This window comes from Phoenix dactylifera, chromosome 8 (assembly GCF_051530095.1).
Source record: "Phoenix dactylifera cultivar Ajwa chromosome 8, Ajwa_hap1_PhDact_Kaust_v1.1, whole genome shotgun sequence".
NCBI lineage: Eukaryota > Viridiplantae > Streptophyta > Magnoliopsida > Arecales > Arecaceae > Phoenix > Phoenix dactylifera.
The window spans coordinates 4,771,308-4,782,718 of NC_143197.1; the positions used below are offsets into that span (position 1 = coordinate 4,771,308).

The 11,411-nt window shown below is 35.2% G+C and overlaps 1 protein-coding gene and 1 non-coding gene across 4 annotated transcripts; both read left to right on the forward strand.

Annotated features, from left to right (window-relative positions):
- TRNAS-UGA (transfer RNA serine (anticodon UGA)) lies at nt 1-82 on the forward strand. The gene has a single exon. It is a non-coding gene; the product is annotated as a tRNA-Ser (tRNA).
- A 78-nt stretch (nt 83-160) lies between these two features.
- Nucleotides 161-9,257, forward strand: LOC103702109 (uncharacterized). 3 transcript variants are annotated; one of them, XM_026802622.4, is made up of 6 exons: nt 161-352; nt 3,098-3,196; nt 6,222-6,415; nt 6,537-6,734; nt 8,427-8,486; nt 8,837-9,257. In XM_026802622.4, the coding sequence occupies exons 2-6, from the start codon at nt 3,103-3,105 to the stop codon at nt 8,981-8,983; spliced, it is 693 nt and encodes a 230-aa protein (XP_026658423.4). In that variant the 5' UTR covers nt 161-352; nt 3,098-3,102; the 3' UTR covers nt 8,984-9,257. The 3 variants fall into 3 exon arrangements, with proteins under 3 accessions (XP_026658423.4, XP_088558601.2, XP_088558602.2); XM_088702475.2 differs by lacking the exon at nt 161-352 and adding an exon at nt 381-551; XM_088702476.2 differs by lacking the exons at nt 161-352; nt 3,098-3,196 and adding an exon at nt 5,812-6,016.
- Nucleotides 9,258-11,411: the final 2,154 nt, after the last annotated feature.

Genomic DNA, 11,411 nt, shown 5'->3' on the forward strand with positions numbered 1-11,411 from the left:
GTCGATATGTCCGAGTGGTTAAGGAGACAGACTTGAAATCTGTTGGGCTTGGCCCGCGCAGGTTCGAACCCTGCTGTCGACGTTAAAAGGCTTGTTTTTATGTTATTTTTTTTAAATAATTTCTATTTAACTAAGAGCCAGTAACGTCACGCTTCCTCGTGGGTTCCGGTTAACAACAGCGAAAGTAGAGGAATTTATTCAATCTTTACCCCATGGCGACGGCAGCCGCCTCTCGTCTCTGCTTTCTCCACTCCCTCTCTCTCCCTATCATAAGAAGTCAACCCTTTCCCTCCCGTCGGAGGCTTTCGAGAGGAGGAGATACCGAAGCCCCCGCCCCCCCTCTTCCGTCAAGGTTCCCATCTATATCGCTTTCTCTTCATCCATAAATTTCTTGATCTTTCGTCCATCTCAATCTGCAAATTAGGGTTTCAAGATCTCAATTTCTTTGAAAATATTTTGTTGTGGCTGGTAGTTTTAATGATCTGATGTCTTCTTTTTTTTTTTATCGGTAATGACCTACATAGAGAGAATGACCGGTGGCTGAAATCTTGGTGCGATATTATTGTTCTTTCCATGGTTTGTAGATGTTGCTTTCTATATTTGTAGCTTGGATTTGTTGTAGATCGGGTGTTAGGTGCTTGTCTTGTCTTGACAAAATTGGTGACTGTGTCGAGATTGAGTTGGAGTTTAAGTTGTTGATATCACGATGTTATCTTGATTTAAGTATAGAGACGTGTGGAAATGATTATTTTGCTTTTATATTGATTTTTTTTTATTTATGCTTTGGGTTTAGAAGATCAAGTTTGAAGAGAAAATAATGGGTGGACGATACTGAGTTACAGTTTACTTGGGCAAAGAAATTGATTTGACTGGATGGCTCATCGTCTGGATTGTTGCTTTCTAGATATGACATTCTTCTAAACTGCACGCAGAGCTTTTTCCTTCCCTCTAAGTTTTCCTTTGTCCGTCGTGCGAAGTTCGTTAAAATTGGATGTAGATTATAGGTGTTTTGAACGGGAAAGTGAAGTTTTGTCCTTATTGTGTTTCATCCGTTCAATGTTTTAATTCCTTGGCAGTGAGAGAAGCTATCACCTCATGGTAGTGTCTGCAGGGGAACTTTGGCACCTCTTATTCTTGTGGTGATGTTTTGGATTGGTTATGCTTAAGGTGCTGTGGAGCATTTCTTTCTATAGTTTCTTCCATTAGTATCAAACTGTAATGTTGTGATAGATGTTCATTTGATCTACCTGTATGAAACAGAAAGTCTTTGGGGGTCAAGGTCTTTGGCTTTTTGCTGATTGAGCTTTTAGCAATACCTTGTGTGGTCTACTAGGAATGAGGCTGACAAGGGATACTGGATATGCTTCTAGTTTTGCTTTTAAGCATTCTAAGTGAGAAAGATGCTACAACTTTGCTAATTTCTTCTTCAAATAGTGTTAAAACTGTCAGCGTGTGAGTCAAGGATGGTAATTGCGCCTTTGTGTTAGAAGGATTCAAGTTAGGCGGTTGATTTTTGTAATAGATTCTCAACATGCCGGGTAGATCTTAGTGTCAGAGTGACTCAAATTCTGGGTGAGTGCGAAGGCTACATCTCTTGGTCTGCATGATTTGGTTTACCATCCCTTATACGAGCTATTTGCATTCAGATTACGGTGACACCATAACAGATGTTCTCTTATGCGGTACTGACATATGTCAACATTTTATTTAAGGAGTTGCTGTTTGGAACAAATTCTTGGAAGTTAGAATATCAGCTGGAGTGAGGATGGTTAGGTTTTAAGCTCATAAAAGTATACCTGTTTTTTGTTTGTAAGTCTTAAAAAATTGGGGCATTGGCTGAGGAACAACGAAATTTCAGATCTTGGAATATATTTCTGTCAATTTCAAATTTTCAATCCAAAATGCTTAAGTTAGTGTGGGGTGTATTTGTAGGCATCTGTTTTTCATGGTTAGGTTTGATCCGATTCCCTTTTGGAATTATAGTATAAATTGCTGCCAAAGGATCAATTTGTAGAGATTCTGCAGCCTTTGTTTTTTTTGGGGAATCGATTCCAAGAATCATTCAAGGAATAACAGGATACAACTCCCATAGATGGACCTTTTGTGACTTGTAAAGTCGGCTAAATTTTGAAAAGGTTTTCTTCTAGATTCATTCTCCACCTGAACTTCGTTGTTATTCTGTTGAAAAGTCATATAATTGGATCTTTGGTGCTTGGAATAGTCAAAAGTTTTTTGGTGTCAATGGCAGAGTAATGTTGTGTGTATTCTGATGATCTTAAAAGACAATTTTCATGCAACTGCTGGATAATTCTGTCTTTGCAATTGATGATCACATAACAATGAAAAAGTTTAATGTTTCCTTTGGAAATGATTGCAATTGAAGGACACATAGTTAACACCATCTATTGGTTAAGTTTATGTCTCTGCAACATGAAGACTATGCAAGAGAAAGGGATAAAGAAATCAAAAGAATTGATTATAATTTATCTTTTGTAATATTTGAAAGGAACTTAAAGTTTGTGGTTGAATAAATTAATTAATGAAAACTTTGTCTGGGGAGTTTGCTCTTATATGATTCCGATGTCACCAGGACATCTGATGTTTTGATGCCATGCAGTAGGAACCTGAAAAGGGATTTAGTTGTATCTGTCAGTTGACTTAACTTGGTGCTTCTTTACTAGTTGTCCATTCTAATAATCGACTAAATCTTCTCCTTTTGGTTTTGCTTATTTATTTCTTTGGAGAACTATCGTTATTCAAATTTATGTAAGTTCACTGCACATATCTGGTTTGATTGTCATCTTAATGTTTTGAAACCTTTTGTTCTGGTGACTAAAATACTTATTCATGTGGACCAGAACTGATTTCTTTTTTATTGATAATTAAATCATGTACATTTTTTGTCGCAATTTTATGTAAAAGTATGCATATAGGACCACTTTATCATGTTTACCTAAAGGCAAAATAAGTTGTAATAATTGTGTTCACTAATCCAATGAGTGATATCCATGAATTATTTGTTAGGTGTAGGAATATATATTTTTTAAATAATCTGATGCATGTAAATATGGCATTCATCAATTAGTTTATTTGACAGGTATAATGTGTTTGAGAATGAGATTCATGCTTCTTCTTATGCTGGTCATCAGCTGTACCTGTGCAAATGCTAGAAATTTGGTAACCTTGGATATCATGGGTAAGTCTGAGTAATCTTTCTTTAACAGCTTTTTCATTCGTATTATATTTATGGCATCCCCTTTGATCAGCATTTTTATCTTTGATCTAACATTAAATTCTAAAGGTGGTTCAAGTATTTAAGTAATTGAGAAAACTAATATGATTAATGATATCTTGATTAGAATGAATAATATTAGAACAAGATACAATATGCATAATTGAGGTAGCTCTTTCAGCTTCAGTTTTGTTAGTGTGAGTTAACTGAAACTACTTTTTGGTTCTTCCTTTTTCCTTTTTCTGCTTTTAGTCATGCAAATTTTGTTTGTGTGGAGAATGTCTTTTATCAATGTGTATATCTACTATGTAATGGAAAATATTTTATATGGACATATGGTTTATGCGACTTTGTCCTTAGATTGAAGAATATTATCAAAAGGTTTTATATAATAACACAATCTATACAATCGAGGTACCTTGTAAACTCACATATTTTCAGTACTAATCAAAATATTAGAAATTGGCATGTGCCAAAAGCAACTTGTTTTCTTTTGTGTGTGTGCGTGCCTTGAAGTTCTACTTATTTTTGTACATTGTAGTTTGCTGAGTATCAAGTTTTCTATTCATCAAAATTTTGTCTTTAAAAATGTATTGTAAACAATTACACGTATAGGTAATTAGTTTGACTAATGAACTTTTCATATTAAAGTTTACAATATTAAAAAATGGTTCTGTATTAGTTTTTAGGCCTGGTCAATGCCTTTATTTTCTAGGCAATTCATTCAGATAAACTGGATTTAGTAAATACATCTTGCTAGAGGAACTTAGTTAACATAAAATGTTGAAGGTCATATTTTGAAGCTTATTTGAAGGCGTGTATTAGATATGGAAGAGGTTGGCTTAAGAAAGATAATCATTTTATTTGTCAGTGACAAAATGGCCTTGTGTATTCAATCTTATGTGAACTGCATTCAGCAAAGATAAAGATATTAAGACACCAAACAATCTGGAAATATGGACATAAGATACGAACTATATGTTTCATACTCCAATTGATTTAGTTGACTCAGCTCAATAGGCACCTTTGGCTTGGAAGTTGGAATGCCAAGAATTTCATAATGCAAATACTTTAAAATTTACTTCTTTTTCTAATTTAGAGCAATGTTTCTCTTATCTTTCTTGCAATATCAGGGATCGATGAAGTAGGTACGAAGCATAACGCATAATAAAATCTAGCTTTTTTATTCTATTATAGAATTTTGAATATCGAATTGATAAAATTAAGGAATATTGATCCTATGTTTTTTTGTGTAAAACTGCTTTTGGAACTGCTTTGTTTTGCTTCAATATTATACAATTTGTCAACTAAATTGAAATGAGTATTTTTGTAGGTTTTAGCCAAGCATCTATTTTGGTCTATAGTAAGATATGAATTAGCAAGTCTTTTAATGCTAAAGCATCTATTTGTTTATCAAATAATTTTTATATTTAGATTTCATGTTGGAACAAACAAATAAAACATCTCATTACATTAATGCGTTAAAGGATTGATTCGAGAGGAACACTAGAACTAGGAGAGGAATCCGATCCAAATTGTGCAAAGGTGGATCTTATTATTATAAATAGATGTTATGAGTCCTAGTTTACAAATCATCAATAAAAGAAAAGGGGATGTAAACCCTACTTTTGTCAATCTTTTTCCACTTTTCCATAGTTTTCATGAGAGATTCAAGTTGAGTGGGTTGAAGAAATTCCTTCCTTCTCCCCGATCGAATCAAGGATGGAGAGTGTACACACATGCATTGGTGCATGCACACACACATCCCAAGGTCCAAACTATTCTCGTATGGGCTTGTGATACGAATCATTTTATTTATTTAAAGCAATATTTTAGAACTTGGATCATTCATCAAATCTGAAAAGTGACTGTATCATAAATTACTCTCATTCAGTGGGTTAACCGGAATCAAACCATGATATTATGATGACATGATAAATATATGTATTGTGCATTATTTATGTAAAAAATTAATTAAATTAAAAATGTAGAAAATTTAAAAATAAAAATCCAAGATTTGTTAGCATTTTGTTAACATTTTTTAGTACTCTTTATGGATCCATGAATGAAGTGTCTTTGAAGAAAGAATCCTAACTTTATTAATTTTAACAAATCTATTAAATTGAGTCGGTTTTTCCTCCAATATGCCAAAACTATCAGTTAGGAACCTATTCACAGTAAATGATGCTTATCGAGTAAAAAGCTAAAGATGTTATAGTCTCATGTAATGAGGGGTGGGAAGGGGATGAAAAGAGTAATAGAGACTGAGAGGGAATGAGTGAGAGTGCAAAGAGGGAGGGAGGGATAGGGAGAGGACGAGGAGGCCTGGTGTGCTACCAGTGGGCCACGGTTGCCAAGTGGATTGACAGCAAAGAGGTAGAGAGAAAGAGAGAGAGGAAAGTGATGCTACTCCCAAGCTCTAGCTATTGAGAGGGCCAAAAGTTGGGGGAGAGGGGCATCAGTCAGGAGGTTGGAGGGAGGGAGGGAGGGGAGGTGGGGGGGGGGGGGGAGGCCCAAGAGGGGGACTAGGTGGTGGGTGGGGAGGGGCTGGAGGAGGGGTAAAGACACACACAGATAGGGGAAGCGTGCTTGACGTCTGGTGCCGTTGGTGGTGTTGGCTATCTTCCACCTCCATCCTCCATCAATGTTGTAGAGGAAGAAGGAATCATTCTCATGCAAATGGGAGAGCAGTTTAGTCAAAAACCAAACCGTACTCCTAATTGTAAACCAACAAGCCGAGTTTTATCTATCACAAAACGTCTTGATTTGTGCAAACTTGGAAAGGTTTAAACAAATCTCCATTATAACCAAAATTTATTCTGTTTTAATGATAGAAGCCTTTTTTCTCTGCAATCTGGTTTTGGGGGGCCTAACTAGTTGATGGTTCAAGTGGTTCGACTGGCTAGTCCAGTTTGGTTTTTAGAACATTGATTTGAAAAATCCATTAACATGATATCTTGTAACGTTGGGTGATTTTCTGTGTTTCCAGTTATGCCAATGGATTACAAGACACAAAGTGAAAATAGAATGTCTGAATCAATTGCAAGGAAAGAGGAATCGTGCACACTATGTGAAGAGTTTACTTCCCAGGCTATATATTATCTTGGCGAGAATGAGACCCAAATTGAGATTGTCAATACCCTTCACCAAGCATGTTCTCGGCTTCATTCTTTTGAGAAGCAGGTAAGCTTGTCTCATTTGGCCAATATAAGTTTGTAGTCCAAATATAAGAACCTTTCTTTATTTGTTTTTTTTGAAATGACTTCATGCTAATATTGTGCCCTTAAACTTAATTTCCTGGCAGTGTGTTTTATTAGTAGACTATTATGCACCTCTTTTCTTCATGGAAATTGATACAATACGCCCAGAGCAATTTTGTGAAAAGGTGAATCTCTGTGAGAAGATAGTATTGGTTCCTCTACCAAAGCATGATGATGCCTGTACAATCTGCCATCATGCTGTCGTGGAAATTATTACCAAACTGAAAGACCCTGACACAGAGGTATACTGGTATCCTTTTGGTCCATGCTGTTTCACAACCAGGTTCTTGCTTGCATCTTAAGCTAACGATGATCTCTGTTATGCTGGACGGGAGATGCTGAAACAGAATTATCCGGCAGCCCATCTCCAAAGCATTAATTTTTTTATTGCATAGCTAAATCTGTCATACTATGTTCTTCACTTCCATCATAGTCATTATATGCTACTAAATGTCTAACTTTTTCTCTCTCTGCAACAATGTAGTTTCATATGTGTTCATGTTTGACTTATTACTTCTTTGTAAAAATGCATTGTCATGCTATGCACAAGGAACTATATTATCGTGTTTTATGCCTGTGTTGGTCAGTTATCGGCTCATATGCTTACCATGTCACATTAAGGTGCCATTTCGCGTGTATCAGTATAATTATGTGTGGTATCATATTGTTGGATGGCTGAAGAATTAGAAGATTTGATAAAAAAAATTTGCTTTGTGTCTAATATAGACTATTCTATGTAGCTTTGATGCAATAGCTTATTCTATTCAGCATAATTACAACGACTAGAAATGTTCCGAGCTTTAAAATACATTTTTATTTCTTATAAATACATATGTTGGTTACAACTAAGAAAGGAAGCTGAAGAACTGTGTGCAGTCGACTCTCAAATTGACGCTGAACCTTTCAAATGGGTTCCAGAGTACTTGCCTGAGCAACTATAGACAAGACATACTTTAAAATCAACTCTCCTTCATTAATTGCCTTGGTTAAGTTTAAGTGACCAGAGAGCAACCCTCCAAAATCTTTATTGACGCAGTTTAGACAAGAAAGGATAAAAAACAAGGTTTGATCAACTCATCTCTAACTCTACTATCATTTTGCCAAGGACTCAAATTGGTTACACACTTTGCATTTTCTTCTAAATACATCGTATACAGTAAGTCCTACATCTCATATACATGCTTAGTCTATGATATCATTGAGACTAGGCATGCTACTATGTATTTCTACTGCAAATTACAGATTAACATTAAACTTGCATAAATGATAACATATCTGGCATTTCTTCTTTCAATGGGCTCTAGAATTACAACTTCAATAATGTTTCTGATACATGGTATTTTGTATAAAGTAAAATGCTTAGTGATATTAATGGATGCTCGGTCAATACTTACGGATGCATGACCTTTAGTTCTTTGCTTGTTCTCAGGATTGTATGGTGTTGGCGAAGCCATAGTTTATGATACAGGATGGTATAACCAAGGACAAAGTAACTTGGCCATGTCAGAATAATTTTTTTTTCACCTTTAGTGGTTAATAACGATGTTCTTAATACTATGCTTTAGGTAATCAAGATACATGCTTTGCTTTTTCTGGGTCCCCTGTCAGTGTGCCGGGTGCTTTTGCATTTTTTGCCTGTTAATTATACCTGACCCTTGTTCTCTGTTTTTCTTTTCAAGTAGATGTAAGATGTGGTTGCATCTTTGGCTCTCTTTGTTGATCTATGCAGTTTAGTGACCTCCCATTTTTGGTTGGACCATGGCCTCTGTTTGAGTAGATACAACTATTTTTGCTCTGCACAAGATGTGTAAAATTATAGCTTTACCTCACAGGATCTGTTCCTTTGAATTTACGGAGGCACAAATGTTGCTTAAACATAGATATATATATGTTGCTTAATGCTGACCAGATATTTTCCTGTGAAAAATCTGCAGCTTGAGATAATTGAGATGCTTTTGAAAGGATGCAATAAGGTGGAGAATTTTGTGCAACAGGTAAGTAACATAGCACCTATCTTCCAAACAATCAAGTGTTAAGTGACATGAGACCTGAAATCACCAAATACCTTTAAATATTGTTGGAGTTCCTAGTAATCACTGGGTATCTGTGGTGTTAAATCTGTAATGCAATTTCTCCCATGGCCTTGGCTTGCTGAAGGTGGCGATGACCTTGTATTTACGGCCTTTAAGTTTTTTTTTTTTCCTTTTTTTTTTTGCTTGGGGATTTTTTTTTTTCGCTGAAGTGAGGCATTAGTCACTTTTTGCTTGAATTTTGCCTATTAATGTATATTTGGGCTTTTCCCTTCTCTCATGATTTCTTCTTCTTATTTTATTTCCGTGTGCAGTGCAAGAGGTTGGTCTTCCAATACGGTCCACTGATAATGGCAAACCTTGTTAAGTTTCTTGAGACAACAGATGTCTGTACTTCAATACATGCATGCAAAGCTAGTCGGGAAGTGGTGGTTCGGTCAGAATTCCTCGCTGTTGCTTAAAGCTATGAAAGAATAGTTTTACCCCAAAGGAGGCAGAACAAATATGAATGTATAAAAGATCTGGGGAGTGGGAAAAGTAGTTGCTATGGAGGAATCTTTTTCCCTCAATTGTTGTCAAGCTTGTAATCTTAAAGTTCACGTCTGTATTTTGCCACGGTTGTAAATTGCCTCGTCCATTGGATTGTATTCTTGTTCTTTAGATCCCCACAGTGTACGATATCTTTTGTCTACTAGATTGCAGTTTCTTCAACCTGTAAGTATCTTTGTTTCTTGAGTGCTGCTTCAAATGATCACACTATAGCAGGATTGCCTCTGGGTTTTCGTGTGAGGTTCCATCTCGTCTTCCACTTTTTGTTTTTGGGTTCCTCCTATCTCGAGGTTGTCTCAAATATTTAGGATGGACTTTGTCGATACTCATTCAGCGGGCATTGATATTTAGAATTATCTTTTATATTACTTATTTTAAAATTAATAATATATAAATATAAGCTTAGTTATAGCTACTTGAAGAACAGCCTTCCACAGTGACAGCAACTGAAGGTACTGGAGCAGCGGCTTACTACCTCAGAGTCTCAGAGACACCTAAGTACTTGAATCTGGCTGGAGGGGGGCTCGCTCTTGGTTCTTGAATCCTGAGTCCTTCCCCGCATGCTGCCATCACTACGTCTGGCAAATGATCCTCAGTGGCGCTGGATTTTATTTGATGAGAGAGAAAAAAAAAAGAGAGAGAAATGGAGCTAATAATAATAATAATAAAAATTGCCTCGGTTGGAGTTTTTTAAAAAAATAGAAAAATAGTTTTTGATTTTTATATTTTATAAAAAAGAAAAATTTGCATTATGAAAAAGTTCAATTTTCATCAATTATGGAAATTGTAATTATTTTTTTTCAAAAAAGTTCTTAAGCTTTTAAATAGAATAAGGTAAGATATTTTTCTTTATTAAAGGTATAACAAGTATTCTAGATAACTTTTTCAGAAAAATAGATATTTAACAAAACATCAAATATTATGAAATATGTTACTTTTTCAAAATTAATCAAATATACAAAATTTATTTTTTCAAACACCAATTTTTTAGAAAAAAATATTTTAGTAAAAAAAAAATTTACGAGCCAAATGAGTCCTCAAGATCTTTTATACTTTTGAAAAATAACATCTCACTGATATATTGCCTTCTAATTTATATCAAGCCTCAAGTTTCTAGTTTCTAGTAGCAGAATCTCAACAACTAACTTAGAAACTCTCTCTCTCTCACACACACACACACACGCACACTTCTTTCTCTCCTTTTCTCTAAAAGAAACTAATGGTAAATAATGAGTTCAACAAGTTAATAATAAAGAATGCAATTTCTTTCTTGCCCCCTGTTTTTTTATCCTTTGACTTATATTCTCATATTCCTATTGAAATAAAATTCCACAAAGTTTGGGAGCCTTTAGTTATATGAATTCACAAGAATTCTTCATTGCCATAAAATCCATGACTACATGTATATTTTTGGTTTTTTATGTATATATACCTTTATCAATATTTGAAATTATGCGAATATTTTTGTAAATTTCTATTTGCATATATATCTCACAAAACATCCTTTTTGCACATCTTTATAAAAATCTAAAATTGTATATATATATATATATATATATATATATATATATATATATATATATATATATATATATATATATATATATATATATATATATATATATATATATATATATATATATATATATATACAAATTGAGTACTTGCATATACACCCTTATAATTTTTTTTATTTGCATGTTATTTTTTGCTGTGTATATATCTTTAACTCAATAAAAAATAAATATAAAAACATATAATAATTTATAACATTATACATGCAAATAGTAAATTTGTCGGATTATATTTATAAAAAAATAATTTACAAGAGCATACATATTGTTAGAGCAGGAAAAGAGGATGCGTTCCAACATGAGGTATTGTCCGTTTTGGGATAGGTAGAAGCCTCCCTCACAGTTTTGACTTTCAAAAGACGCCTCTTTTTTTTTCTTTTTTTTTTTTTTGCTAAACAAAAAGAGGTAGGGGGAGGAAGGGACAAGCCCATCCCCGCGTAGCAGCCCCCACTGGGCCCCCCGCCCCGCCAGGAGAATGTTCGATGCGGGCAGAAATGGCCGTGTGTTGGGCACCCCGACCGGTTTTACTCATACCCTCCCCACCCGTGGGCCCAGCTCAGCTACTCCTCTGAGCCTCGGCTCGAGTCCCACGTGTGAGTACGTCACACCTGGCACCACTCCGGCTACTAGCGGTTCAAGAGCGGTCCTACACCACAAGTCCAAGCAGTGGCCAAAGTAGTGAGCTCCGGTCCACAATTTAATCGTCGCCGCAGCGATTCGAACTTGGGATCTTGTGGTTAGAATTGCTGCCCAGTACCACTAGGCT

What these genes read in the sequence shown, in the direction of transcription:
- LOC103702109 (XM_026802622.4), top strand. Translation starts at nt 3,103, where the DNA reads ATGTGTTTGAGAATGAGATTCATGCTTCTTCTTATGCTGGTCATCAGC. An exon ending in TTCATTCTTTTGAGAAGCAG is followed by an intron (nt 6,416 to 6,536) that starts GTAAGCTTGTCT and finishes ATTTCCTGGCAG; the next exon opens with TGTGTTTTATTAGTAGACTA. An exon ending in TGAAAGACCCTGACACAGAG is followed by an intron (nt 6,735 to 8,426) that starts GTATACTGGTAT and finishes AAAAATCTGCAG; the next exon opens with CTTGAGATAATTGAGATGCT.